At 40.2% G+C, this 15,165-nt stretch overlaps 1 protein-coding gene across 5 annotated transcripts in view; it reads left to right on the plus strand.

Annotated features, from left to right (window-relative positions):
* Positions 1 to 15,165, plus strand: part of ARID2 (AT-rich interaction domain 2) — a 203,135-nt gene that overhangs the window by 88,472 nt on the left and 99,498 nt on the right. For all 5 annotated transcript variants that reach the window (XR_012904298.1, XR_012904299.1, XR_012904297.1 and 2 more), the window contains exons 6-11: positions 675 to 742; positions 6,325 to 6,391; positions 6,476 to 6,726; positions 10,446 to 10,542; positions 10,626 to 10,835; positions 11,222 to 11,386. Coding sequence is in view for 1 of the 5 variants with exons in the window: in XM_075930435.1 (XP_075786550.1) it covers positions 675 to 742; positions 6,325 to 6,391; positions 6,476 to 6,726; positions 10,446 to 10,542; positions 10,626 to 10,835; positions 11,222 to 11,386 (858 nt within the window). In the remaining 4 variants the exon portion in view is untranslated. The remainder of the gene's footprint in view (positions 1 to 674; positions 743 to 6,324; positions 6,392 to 6,475; positions 6,727 to 10,445; positions 10,543 to 10,625; positions 10,836 to 11,221; positions 11,387 to 15,165) is intronic.

A 15,165-nucleotide genomic window follows, 5' to 3' on the forward strand; every position in this document is an offset into this window, starting at 1 on the left:
AATAATGTTTCACTATAAAAATATACTGTGAACCAAATACTGTTTTAGACAACTTCATAGTGACACTAATCAATTGCAGACTTCCAAACTGCAGAACAGTTATTTTCATGTCAAGGGAAATCCTGTGAACTAGTAAATTAGATGTAACATCAAGTGGTGGTTCTTCCAAAGCAGCCAGGATTTAGAGTAAAGCTTAATATTTTATTAAGTGGTAATGACATCTGGCCATCTTGTTGGCTTCTTGAAAGCTTCAAGGGAATTTTTGCCTAGCTATTGTGCTAAACTAATCTGGAAACATCTTTATTCTTTATCACATAGAAACAAATGCTAGTTCCTGACATGAGATTTAAAACTAAGAAACCACTTCATACATGAAAAAAAAAGTCTAGAAAACAGTCATGGTTCTTTGAGGTACAAGGCAAGGAAGGGTACACATAGCTTAGACCATTCAAATACTTCCTTGTGGCTTAATATACTCTAGTACTGCAACAGCAGTCAATAAAGTGTATTGCAACCAAGATTACAGTAATTTATTACATTTTACTGAAAAATTTTTCTAAGAAAACTTCTGAGTGGTCTGTGGGATTTTGAATATTTTTATTGTCGATTGGTAGAAAATCAAATGAAACTGTTCAGTTCCTTTTTACTAAATGTTATTTTTTTTATGTCTGAAGCTTTAGGATCATTTTCTACTGTATTTGGAGATGAATGGAAGGAGAAAACTGATAGAGATTTTGTTAAGGTAATTTTAAAACTATGAAACTGTTTTTAACTCTGTACTGCCAATAGCAAAGTTTAAGTAAGTCTTTTAAAGCATCAACGTGGTTTTCATGTAAGTTGTACCAGAGTGTTATGACTATGCAGTTTATTGCATTCAAGAAAATATAGTAGGATACTAAATCAAGGATATTTATGATAAAACTGGGGGTAAAAAGAAAGAAAATAATTTATAAAAAGCAAGTGTGGATTGGAGAATAGAAAAAGGTTGCAGAATTTTTTAAACAAGCCCTTTAACTTATTTAGCAAGAGAAAATAAGGTTGGAGTTATTAAGCACTGGAATCAGCAAAGAAATATTATAGATTATGAAAATGTGCTGGTGATTCAGAAACATTGGAAATCTAGGGAAAGTAAAGGCAAGCTGGAAGCTATGGACAACTTCGGTTCAATTAGGAGCATACATTAGGTAGATAGAGTTAGGTTTGCACAAGACATTTTTTGTTTTTTTTTCCACTAGAGGGCATGATATGCTATATTAATAGTGTCGCAAGATAATTTCTGGCTATACTTCTGTCAAGTGTAAATACTGCTTCTGAGTCTCAGGTGAATATTTGTACGGGGCTTGCTAGCATGTAATGTATTATATTTGAAATGAATTTGACTTTTCCTTATGGTTACTTAAGGGGACACTATTACAATATAACGGAACAGATTTCCTTAAGATTTTCAATAACTTATATTATTAACATTGGAAATATTTTAAAATATAGTTTATTTTGATCATTTTTGCTGTTAATTTCCAGATGACAGAAAAGGGGGAGAGAGGAATAGTCTAGTTAGTTTCACTTCAGTTTATAGTCAGGTTTCTGCTCAAATTCTTTCTTGTTTTTGTACATTAACTGAATGCATCACTATTTGCATTACAAACATTGCAGAGGAATTTTTATTTTCATATATTGTGTTAAACTAATTTTTACAAAACTTAAATGTTTGATCAAATCAGGTAACAATAGTGCCCATTAAATTTATATTATTGATAAAATACAAATAGATGGTCTCTCCCAAAAGAGTAAGATTAAGACTGATGTCCACAAGTACTATACCTGGAATTTTTTATTTAAAAGTAGCTAACTTTTATGGTTTTGTTATCCTCTACATTTGAGGCACTCTGTTAACAGTTAAAGAACACCAACATCAAGTGTTATGTCTAGATATGTGAACATTTCAAATTACTGAATTATAATTTATTTTTTGTTAATTACATCATTGTAAGTAATTATAGTATATGAAGACAAATGGTTTTAATAAACTTTCTTAACTAGGTGTTAAGTAGGACCAGCATAATTGCAATAAGGTTCACTAATAAAATACTTGGATATGCTCCAAGAATCTATTTATAAATGATGCATGATGTACAGTACCACACTTTTGAGAGCATACTATAAATTAATACCACATCTAAAAATACAATGTATTTCAATAATGCATTTTTTTCATAGAATCTTCTTTCAAGCATTTTGCTGATTCCACCTACAGGAAGTTTTTTATGTCATATAACAGCTATGTTTCTGTATATAAAATGAGGGGGAGTAGTAAGGGTGTTTTAAGACTTCTCAGTTCCCGTTATTCTCCTGATTCATAACAAATGCATTGTGTTGACAGGAACAGGGGTTTCATGTTTGTTCTTTTATTTTTTGGATTAAAATTAGCAAAATGATGTGTAAGTAGATCTGTATTTTCATCTTGTTATTGTTCATGTCTTCTTTTGTAAATGTTAGTTTATCTGTCAGATGCAAATATTTATTTTGAAAGAGTCATCATTCACATTTCTTCTCATGTTGCATACAGTGGCAGTTAATAGTAAGATTTGCACCATTTTGTACTAATGTGGCTAATTCTAATTTAATCTCAAAATATTTTCTTAATCTGGACAAAAACCAAGATTCTTAAATCAGTTATTGAAAATTTCTCAGTTCCAAGTGTTCCCAGAGCCAGAAACTTGGCATAGGTAGAGCTCGTTTATACTGAGGTACTGACATCTCTCCTTTCAGAACAAAGTGAGGTATCAAGCATTGGAAGTTTATTGATCCATCTAAAATTCAGAGTTGACTGAGTTCTTGAATATTAAAGTTAGAAGTTGTGAAACTTGAGTGTCTACTACCTCTGATGGATGACAAGTGCATGAGCTCTTGTGGGCTGTCCAGGTTCAACTTTGACTTTTTTGTGCATTTGTGGCTCTCTCACTTGAGTTTCTAAGAGGGCACTCCTGTTTTAGTCTGTTCTTGAAAATAAAGAATGTTTCACTTTAAACCTGACAGCCAGAGTTGTCTGTCACTAGCCTTCTTTATCTGAGAGCTAACGAGAGAGACAGACAGAGAGAGCTCCTCATCTTTAAAATGTCATCTTGAAGGTTAGTTCAGGCCCCAATTGAGGTGCATTTCATCCTCATTCTGGATTTTTTAGAATCAGAGAGACTCCTCTTTCACACTATGTACGTGAGTTGTACTCTTATTCCAAGGACTCAAGGGGCACGTCTGTACTTACAAGAAGATCAGTGCTCCAGGGGTCTATCTTCTAGCATTCGATTTAGTGGGTCTAGTATAGACTCCTAAATCAAATGCCGAGGGCAGTCTCTTCCTTCTGTGAGGAGTAAGGGAAGTCGATGGGAAGATATGCTTCCGTCGGCCTCCCATTGGGTGGACGCCGCCCTGGCTCATCTTAAGGTAAGCCGACTCCAGTTACCAGTATAGACTAGGCTTAGGAGCCTTCATCTTTGGCTTTATCTGAATCCTGGGATGTAGTGATAAATGGCCTTTATAAAGCAGCAACATTGTTAAAGAGGGCCTCAGATAGATGTACTGCCAATTGTACTTCACTTAAATGATTTCAAGAGACAACCCTGATTTTTTTCCTCATGATGTTCAAAATGTCCTCTAACCAGCATTTGGGGATTTATTAGACACATATTATAAAGAGAAATATGTGGATAAATTGGTCCTTCATCATTGTCCCCCTGATGACAGTGTTATAGTGCCTTCTGTGTTACCACCAAATAATGTTTAGCAGATCCAAGAACATGGGGCTAATTAGTGAAAAAGTTGGATTTCAAAATGACATTGTTTCAGAACAAAATGCTAATATTATTTGATATCTTTATCAAAAGGCTACAATTGCACTGCCCATTACTTATGACTCCTGGGGCTCGTCTACATTGGCCCCTTTTCCGGAAGGGGCATGGTAATTTTTGAAATCGCAATAGGGAAATGCGCGGGGGATTTAAATATCCCCCGCGGCATTTAAATAAAAATGTCCGCCGCTTTTTTCCGGCTTTTAGAAAAGCCGGAAAAGAGCGTCTACACTGGCCCCGATCCTCCGGAAAAAGCGCTCTTTTCTGGAGGATCTTATTCCTTGAAGTAGGAATAAGATCCTCCGGAAAAGGACGCTTTTTCCGGAGGATCGGGGCCAGTGTAGACGCTCTTTTCCGGCTTTTCTAAAAGCCGGAAAAAAGCGGCGGACATTTTTATTTAAATGCCGCGGGGGATATTTAAATCCCCCGCGCATTTCCCTATTGCGATTTCAAAAATTACCATGCCCCTTCCGGAAAAGGGGCCAATGTAGACGTAGCCCTGCAATATAGTGATATTTTACCTTAACTTCAGTACTGATTGTGGTTAAAATATTTTTTTTAAAGCTGATCAATTGTACCAAGTGTATTAGTGTGAGTATCTTCAATAAGCCCATGATAAGATGGCATCGATGTCAGTTTCTTCAGAGAGAACAAATTGCCAGGTCCTCATGTTTTATACCTTATGACAGAGTCCAGAATGGACTCTGACCTCTGGGCAGAAAGTCTAGTCTTCTCTAACGTCACATTAGCCAGATAGATAGATACAGTTTTTAAATCTCAGATTGCTTCCTGTGGACTTTTAGCCTGAATATTTTAAAGAGACAAAGAGCATATTGTTGGAGGGTCAGTCTAATTAATGCCATGGCACTTTGAGAGCATCTTATGATTTTGGTAACACGGCACAGCACTGGCAACATCAGCAACTCTATATTGCTATCTTAGCCTTTCCAAAGACTTTCACATTAAGGGTGAAGTTGTGCATTTGAAGATACACCACCTCTTCCATATTTTAAAAATACAAAAATTAGAGAAATTAAAGAACTAAGAATATGGCATGATTCTAATATTTTCTTCCTTTTGTTTTCACTAGTGATATTTGCATGTTTAGCCTCTTCATCATTGCCCAAAAGCGTAACATCAAAAAGGGAATATTGCATTGACAATTGAAATTCAAGGCAATCTTGTTTTGCACGCATCTTTTAAACATGACGAAACCTCTCTTTGAGTGTCCTTTTCAAAAATTGCCCTCAAAGTGATGATTGTTATGGATGTACCATTCTCCTAGAGGTTTAATTTCATGCCTACCACTTCTGTGAATTGCATCAGGATTAAGAGGAGAAACATTGTTCCTTCAAAGTCCCCAGTATGAAGTTTGGAGGCATTGTTCAGCCTAAGATGGCATCTTTCAAATGTGACATAAAACTGAGCTCCTTGCCTGTAATAGTCACTTATTGAATATTTGTATAGAATCATGGAATACTTGAACCGGGAAGGTCCTTGAGAGGTTATCAAGTCCAGTCCCCTGCCCACATGGCAGAGCCAAGCACCATTTATATCATCCCTGATAGATTTTTATCAAAACTGCTCTTAAATATCTCCAATAAAGTACTTTACATGTGTTTAGTGTACAAACTCTTCTCCCATTCAGGTAAACATAGCAAAACCATTGCATTTTCAAGAGGGTATGAGTGTCAATCTTAGTTTCATGGTCACAGTCTTGTTTGAGTAAATATTCTGTATCCTCAGATTTCTCCAATAATTCATCTGGCTACAGTATTTTTCACTTCTTGTCTAAATTGCTTCCATGGCTTGACTTTGTGATCATATTGCTGTTGCATTTCACCTACGAGACAACTGTAATTTAGTAGTGAATTAGCTGTTCCCTATATATTTTATCAGTTTATGATCTTGATCCTGCATGTCATTGATCATATGATTAATCTTGACTGTAGTTGGAATAGCTACACAGTATGGCTACGTCTACACTGGCCCCTTTTCCGGAAGGGGCATGTAAATTTCACGAGTCGTCGTAGGGAAATCCGCGGGGGATTTAAATATCCCCCGCGGCATTTAAATAAAAATGTCCGCCGCTTTTTTCCGGCTTTTAAAAAAGCCGGAAAAGAGCGTCTAGACTGGCCCCGATCCTCCGGAAAAAGCGCCCTTTTCCGGAGGCTCTTATTCCTACTTTGAAGTAGGAATAAGAGCCTCCGGAAAAGGGCACTTTTTCCGGAGGATCGGGGCCAGTCTAGACGCTCTTTGTAGTATATTGAACTCTGGAATGAAGAATGTACCATTAGTTGGAGATTATCTTAAAGATGCAGTAATAGCTGATATGAATGGAAAAAAGATTTTTTAAAGGGATGGAATAGTGATAAATTCATCCTTATCCATTTGTGAATATTTTTAAAGAAACAGAAGAGAAAATGAATGTATTTTTAACACTAGAAATTCAGTATTGCTTTTATTCTTTTTTTTTCAGTTTTGGAAGGATATTGTTGAGGATAATGAAGTACGTGACCTCATTTCTGACAGAAACAAATCTCAAGGTGAGATGTCTTGCATAGACAGATTAGATAAATTCTGAGAAAGAAAGAACAGGGATAGCTAAAGTTGATGTTTTTCTTTTGTAGATATTCCACCAGAAGATTGGATATTGGAGTCCTTATTTCACCCACCTCGCAAGTTGGGCATTAATGATATTGAAGGGCAGCGGGTACTTCAGATAGCAGTAATTTTGCGGAATCTTTCCTTTGAGGAGGGAAATGTTAAACTTTTGGCAGCTAATCGTACCTGTCTTCGGTTCCTGCTACTTTCTGCTCATAGTCATTTTATTTCTCTAAGGCAATTGGGGCTTGACACGCTAGGAAATATTGCAGCAGAGGTAAATATACTTTGCAGAAGATGCTACTTTAGTATTAAGTAACTTGATTGATGTCTTAAATAAACACAAGAAAAATAATTAAATTTGAAGTCATACCGAATAAGTGCTTTGAACTTCAAATAATAGCTTTCAACAGAATTCAAAGGCAAGGAATCAAATTTGCCTAAGCACAATCATGTGAGGGAATGCAGTTGTGTGATTTTTTTCCAATTGAAATTCCATAGCATGGGGGAATTACTTCAAAAATGAAAAATATTCATACAGGTTATACTTTATAAATAACTAGAAGTTTCACCTGATGTTGCCTGGGTCCTTAACTCAATCTTTTTTTTTTTTTTTTTAAATAAAATGAAAATGTACATGCTTAATTTAAATCATTGCTCTGGGGTGGGGCTGGGGTTGAGGGGTGTTCAGTATGTGGGCTGCCCTGGGGAAGAGAAGACCCCAGCCCTCTCTCACCACAGTAGCTTGGGGCAAGGTGAGACTCCATGGCTGCTACAGCTCCAGTGGGCACAGCCAGGGAGGGGTACATGTTCCTGTCTGGGGTAAGTCCAGGTTTGTCTTCCCCCATGCTCCCTAGCCAGAGTGAGGAATGCAGCAAAGTGCCCTTCCCTTTGCTCCCTGATAAAGGGGAACAATCACCAATCTTCCTGAATGAGTTGGTGGGATCCTTCAGCCCCTTCACCCTCCCTAAATTGTGTCCAAGGGGTGGAAGGGTTGAAACTATGACAGACCTGAATTGGGGGGTGCCACCCCCAGCTAACTCCTTGAACCTGTCTGTTGCTTCTGTCTCTTTTTTTAATATGGTTTTATGAGAAGCAATCCTATTCCATGCACATCCCATTTTCCTGCCACAGCCAAACCCTTACATTGGTTTAAGTTATGATAAGAGGAGGCTGTATACTGAATTTGGTGGTCCTAGTTCTTACTATTTAGGGAGAGTTCTTCAACACACAATGTCACAGACAGACAGACAAACTCTCTCAAATATATATACCGTATTTTCCGGCGTATAAGACGACTTTTTATGCTAAAAAACATCCCCCAAAAATCGGGGGTCGTCTTATACGCCGGGTATACAGGCAGTCCCCGACTTGCAGGTACGAACGGGGCTTTTCTCGCCCTGGAGGACACAGATTGCGGGACCTCATGGTCCCGCCGCCCGTGTCCTCCGGGGCGAGAAAAGCTGCTCCGCGTCTCCCTGGTCTGCAGACCAGGAAGACGCGGAGCAAAGCCGCGGAGGGGCTCCGGCAGCGGGGCAGCCCAGGCGCGCCTGGGCTGCCCCGCTGCCGGCTTCCCCTGAGGCTTTGCAAACCAGCAGACCAGGGACACCGGGAGCAAAGCTGGGGAGGCAGAGGGGCACTGGGGTGCTGCCGGTTGGCCTCTTAAGGGGGGGTAGTCTTATACGGCGAGTATAAGACGAAAACCTGTCTTTTAACTAGAAAATTAGGGGGTCGTCTTATACGCCCAGTCGCCTTATACGCCGGAAAACACGGTAGGTTGAACCTGTCTAGTCCAGCATTCTCTGGTCTGGCAAAGTCTATTGTCCAGCATGATTTTAGTTAGCCAGATGTCCACTTATTATGGGTGTGGCCAAGTTTCCCATGGTACAATAAAGTTTGTTTACAGCCACCAGTTCTGGCTTTTAGTGTTCTAGGTTGTTATTTAGCTCTAATTTGCCCCTAAGTGTCTTCTAAGAGCCCAGTAAGCCGTGGAAGTGTTTGCAGTGCTGCTAGACCAGGGGTTCCCAAACTTTTTGACACGGGAACCAATAAATCCATTCACGAGCTTTTGGAGGATCAGTAACATTCATCTGCATATCATTAAGCAAATGATGAATATTCAAATAAGTTGTTTCTGGTCCTCCCAAAACCCCCAGTGCCAGCTTTAGCAAAGCTTTTGATACGGTCACCCACAATATTCTTGCCAGCAAATTAAGGGAATATGGATTGGATACATGGACTGTAAGATGGATAGAAAGCTGGCTAGACCCAGGTTTCCCAAACTTTTTACTTTAGTTGCAATCCGTTTTTTTTTTCAGTACTGTTTTTTGCAGCCCAAAAATATAAACGCATATAAAAAAAAGAATTAAAAATGAATACATTTTCGGTGTTTCACCCGGCCGCATCCTTCGCCCCGCCTGGGCCAGGGCTCGGGGAACCAGCACCGCATGGGCACTCCAGGAGGCGGGAGCAGGAGCAAACTGGGGGTAGGGTATCTGGCTAGGAGGGAGGGTGGACAGTTCGGTATTTCAGGGTTCTGTCCGGGAAACAAATTGAGAAAATACCGGACATATAAAATTTTCCGGTATTTTCTAATTAGGTAAGTTTTATTATTATTAGATGTATCTGCCTGGCTGGTAGATGTGCTCATGCTGTGTGAGTGTGTTTACCAGCCAGGCAGTTCACAACTACTCAAGGGAGGGTGGTGGTGGGGGTGGAAAATGGAATCCCCGGGACCGGAATCACTTGTGTGCCTGGGTCAGTCCCGCTTCCCACCGCCGATTTCCCCCCCCCCCCCCCCCCCCGCTTCTCCTCCCCATCTCCTCTGGCCAGCCCCGCTGCCCCCGTCCAGCCCTGCTTCCGGCAGTTGGCTCTCTCCTCCTCCTCCCGATCTCCCCCGGACAGCCCTGCTTCTGCCGCCCGCTCGCCTTCCCCCCCCCCTCCAATCTCCGTCGGACAGCCCCGCTGCCCCCAATCCTGCTTCCTGGCGGCCGGTGTCTCTCTCTCTCTCTCTCTCTCTCTCTCTCTCTCTCTCTCTCTCTCTCTCTCTCTCTCACACACACACACACACACACACACACACACACACACACACACACACACACACACACACACACACACACACACACACACACACACACACACACACACACACACACACACACACACACACACACACACACACACACACACACACACACACACACACACACACACACACACACACACACACACACACCCCTTCCCTCTCAGCAGCCACGCTGAGGACCAGGCCATGGCCCATACTTTGAGAAACACTGTGCTAGACAATACTGACCTGGTTCTTCAAATTCTTCAGATTTAAGAAGAAACAGTAACAGGTCAACTCAATCCATTTTATGGCATTATACATGAGAGATAAATATAATGTTGAATATATTGAAATCCTGTAATGAATGAATAGCAGGGAAGAAGACACTGTTGTAGTGCTCAGCTACTGATGGAACTCTGACTAGGATGGTGTTTTCACGGATATCTGCATGCTCTCATACTGAGTTTTGTAGGGCTTTTGAGAGAGCAGTAATGGCTCTCAGTATTTACCATAGTGCCTGGGGACCTGAGTCATTGTGCTAGGTGTTGTACAAATAGGACAAAGGATGTTGAAAACCGTGCGGGAGAATTCACTCCTAATGACTATTACTGCTCAGAGCATAGGAAAATGTTCATATCCATCCTGATGTTTTTCTTACTGTGAAGACTCAAATCAGAAAGTTCAGAGGCTCTTCCCAAATACTTCAGAAGAGAAAATAGTTAATGCAAAATTTTAAAAAATAATTAAGAACTCTGGGCATTTAAAGCACAGTCTGACATGCTCACAGAAGTGACAACATATTCCAAGAAATGTGTTGCATATAAAAGGCTTTTGAGGATTGAATTTTGTATGCAAATTCAAGAATTGTATCTGACTTTATGTATAATGTGGACTGCAGTTTAAATTATGTTTTTCCCTTCCCTTAGCTTCTCTTGGACCCTGTTGATTTCAAAACTACTCATCTAATGTTTCACACTGTTACAAAATGCCTAATGTCAAGGGATAGATTCTTAAAAATGAGAGGTAAGGTTTTAGACTGCAAATTTTTTGTAAATAGTAAAATAATAATTTTGGCTGTTTAAAACTATTCTATATTTGTTTTTCAGGCATGGAAATCTTGGGGAATCTTTGCAAAGCTGAAGATAATGGTGTCTTAATTTGTGAATATGTGGATCAAGAATCCTACAAAGAAATAATATGTCATCTCACTTTGCCAGATGTGCTGCTTGTAATCTCAGCACTTGAGGTGCTTTACATGCTTACAGAAATGGGAGAAGTAGCCTGCACAAAGATTGCTAAAGTAGACAAGAGCATAGGTGAGGAAGAAGGAGAACAAAATATCACATTAGTTTATTTGTTGATGAAAAAGAATTGATACAGTGTCACATTCAGGGATTAAAAAATTCTGCTCTGTCAGAGTTTAAAGTATATGTGTTGGTATATTATGTGCATATTGTTGCCATATATTTATATAACTAAATTTTTGTTTTCTCAAAGAATTAATGAAGATGGAGACCAAAACAGGTCAGGATTTTGAATTATGTATTGGCTCTATATGCCATGAAAAATACAATGTCAAAATCCACAGAAATATGTGAGGGTTTATTTTTCTTCAGCAAGTGTCAGTTCAATGTGTTCGCTATCAAATACTCACGTTTAATTTTTTGTAATACAGTTGTTGATTTTGCATTTAATGTTTTAGATACATTAGTATGTCTGGTTTCTATGGACATCCAAATGTTTGGACCTGAGGCACTTACTGCAGTAAAACTCATTGAACATCAAAATTCCAACCACCAAGTATCTGAAATTAGGCCACAGGCAGTGGAACATGTTTCCTCACAGGCCCATGCAACAGCTGTCCCAGGTTAGTAGGAGAATATCTTTTGTATTGCTGTAGAACATTCTTTATATCAAATATAACTGTGCACCTGTCTTTCTATCTGTAGCTATATAACTGGGTTTATGTGTACAATCAAGTACCACCTATTCATGGGGGGGATCAAAGGGAGCAATTGCCCAGGGCCCAGAGATTCCAGGAGGCCCAGAGCTTCTGGCTGCCATTGTCCTGGGACCCTTTGAATTGCCACCAGAGCTCCATTCCACATATTTCCGAGTGCTGAGTAAAAAGGATATATAATTATACACAGCAGGGTCAACAGCCACTGCGGTGGTCTGGGCAGCACTAGCGGCTGACTGCTCCACCCCTTCCAGGGGCATGAAACTGTCTCCCTCCCCCACACCTTGCCCTGAGTCCCACGGTGGCTGTTGATCCTGCCGTGTATAATTATATATCTGTGAGTAATTTAATGATTTATTGCATTTCAATATGTCTTATCAGAAATGCATATTTTAATGTTGTTGCTGGCAAAATAATCTTTGCTTTATTTTTCTAATTGAACAAATATTTGGAGCAATATTGGTCATTACATGAAAGCTCTATTTTGTATTATTTTCTGTGCAAATAGTAAGTACGTGGCAGTATGTACAATATGTTCTCAGTTTTAGGGTCAGATTCTAGGAGAATGGGGATCTAATGGAATCATAGAAATGAAGACAAAAAATATCTAATGAATACATTGAAGCCACTAAACATTTCATTTGTGATGTGGCCAACGTTTAACACCTTCACTTAAAGCTTAAAAGAAAGATCTTTCTTCGTTGAGGTCACAAGAAACTCAAAGGGCTCATCTAGACTACGCGGAAGATTCGAAAGAGGATATAGAAATTCCATGGCATTTTTTGGCAACCCCATCCTTTTTCGAAAAGCTGCATAAGCCTCATTTTTTTAAGGAAAAGCGGCTTTTCGAAAGCGGGGGAGGGTTGCTGAAAAAAACGCGTCATGACTACTTTCACTTTCAAAAGCTCTGCTTTAAAAAGTGAGATCAGAAGAAGATATGCAAATCCCGCGGAATTTGTTTATCCTCTTTTGAATCTTGCTACTGTCAATCCCATAACTTCAGTGAAAATGAAACTTGCAGTATTTGGCTTATACTTGAGACCCAGAAGTCAGGTGCTTTCAGCAATCTGAAAAATGTAGGCATCTGAATAACTTACACATCTTGACATATGTTGCTGCTTTTTAAAAAATAATTATTTGAAAAACATGTTCAAATTTAAATACTTGCTCCCCTGCCAAATAACTTCCCACCTCAGTTTTTTCCCCCTTAGTACTTAAAGTACCAAAGATTTTTTTAAAGGCCCATATTGCCTTTGTGTGGTTCCAGGGAGCTCCTAAAGGGTCTAAACCCAAGACATGTTGGTCAGCTGCAATTCCTATTCAAGTCAGGGTCAGACCCAAAGACTCTAGTATTTCAGTTTCATTTCTGTGACTAAATATAAACTTAAGATTTTTTTCCCTAGTATTTTTTCTCTTTCCTTCTGGATTTAATAGACTTTCTAGTTTGGTGGATAACCCACTTGTCCAGAACTTTCATCAGTTAATCAGGTTCTTCTTCTCAAAACTACTTTTTATAAAACATCACAGTTCACAGTGACTTGACTCCAGGAAAGTCTGAGACATGAATCTTGGCAAACTTTTTGGTGTCTGATTGAAGACCTTGCCCTCATTAGAGAATTTTGCTTTGAATATGACTACACTATGGGTATGTCTAGACTGCATCCCTCTGTCGGCACAGGGATGCAGATTAGGCAGGTTGACATTGCAGATGAAGCGTGGATTTAAATATCCCGCACTTAATTTGCATAAAAATGGCTGCCGCGGTTTGCCGACTCAGCACTTTGTCAGCATAAAGTGGCAGTCTAGAGCGGGATCCTAATATCCAACCTAGACCTCTCCCACTGTAACTTGAGACCATTGCTTCTTGTTCTGCCATCTGTCACTACTATGAACAGCCTTTCTCCGTCCTCTTTGAGACCTCCCTTCAGGAAGTGAAGGCTGCTATCAAATCCCCCCTCACTCTTCTCTTTTGCAGACTAAATAAGCCCAAATTCTTCAGCCTCTACTCATAGATCATGTGCTCCAGCCCTCTAATCATTTTGGTTGCTCTCCACTAGACACTCTCCAATGCGTCCACATCCTTTCTGTAGCAGAGGCCCCAGAACTCCACACAATACTCTAGATGTGGCCCCACCAGAGCCTAATAAAGGGGAATAATCACTTCTCTAGATCTGCTGGCAATGGTTCTAATGCAACCTAATATTCTATTAATCTTTTTGGCTAAAAGGGCACACTGTTGACTCATATCCAGCTTCTCACCCGCTGTAATTCCCAGGTCCTTTTCTGCAAAACTGCTACTTAGCCAGTCGGTCCCCAGCCTGTAGCAATACTTGGGATTTGTCCGTCCTACATGCAGGACTCTACACTTGTCTTTGTTGAACCTGATCAGATTTTTTTTGGCCAAATCTTCTAATCTGTCTAGGTCACTCTGGACCCTATCCTTGCCCTCCAGCTTATCTACCTCTTAGTGTGATCTGCAAACGTGCTGAGGGTGCAATCCATCCCCTCATCTAGGTCATTAATAAAGATGTTAAGCAAAACCGGATCTAGAACTGATCCTTGAGGCACTCTGCTAGAAATTGACCATCAGCCTGACATCAAGCCGTTGATTGCTTGGGCCCGACAATCTAGCCAGCTTTCCATCCATCTTAGGGTACGTCTAGACTACATGCCTCTGACAACGGAGGCATGTAGATTAGACTACCCAGCATAGGAAAATTTCCTGGATTGTTTGTGTATTGCTGTATGGTCTCTCAACAGATGTCAGGGTGATTGAAGTCCCCCATGAGAACCATGGCCTGTGATCTGGAAGCTTCTCTTAATTGTCTGAAGAAAGCCTCGTCTACCTCATCCACCTGGTCTAGTGGTCTATAGCAGACGCCAACCACAACATCACCCCTATTGCTTCCACTTCTACACTTAACCCATAGACTCTCAACAGGCTTTTCTCCCTCTATATACTGGAGCTCTGAGCAATCATACTGCTCTCTTACAAACAGTGCAACTCCTCCTCCTTTTCTCTTCCACCTGTTCTTCCTGAACAGTTTATATCCTTTCATGACAATGCTCCAGTCATGTGAGTCATCCCACCAAGTTTAGTTATTCCAATCAAATCATAGTTCTTTGATTGTGCCAGGGCTTCTGATTCTTCCTGTTTGTTTCCCAGGCTTCTTGCATTCATGTACAAATACCTTAGATAATCAATTGATTGCCCTACCTTCTCCATTTGAATCAAGGGTCCTCCTTTGTTGCTGGTTCCTCCTTGCATTTCTTCCCAGTGTCCAACTTCCCCACTTACCTCAGGGCTTTGGTTACTGTCCCCCAACGAACCAAGTTTAAAGCCCTCCTCACTAGATTTGCAAACCTGCCACAAGGATGCTCTTTTCTCTCTTGGTTAGGTGGATCCCATCTGTTCCTAGCAATCCTTGTGCCCAGAATAGAATCCAATGGTCAAATAACGAAAGCCCTCTTTCTGACACCCCTTGCACAACCACGCATTTACTTCCACGATTTGACAATCCCTACCAAGATTTTTTCCTTGAATAGGGAGGATGGATGAGACCACCACATGTGATTCAGTTTCCTTAATCCTTCTTCCCAGCACTACATAATCTGTAGTGACCTGCTAAAGGTCATTCTTGGCCATATCATTAGTTCCTACATTGAGAAGCACGAAGGGGTAGCGA

The sequence above is a fragment of the Pelodiscus sinensis genome, chromosome 1 (assembly GCF_049634645.1).
Source record: "Pelodiscus sinensis isolate JC-2024 chromosome 1, ASM4963464v1, whole genome shotgun sequence".
NCBI lineage: Eukaryota > Metazoa > Chordata > Testudines > Trionychidae > Pelodiscus > Pelodiscus sinensis.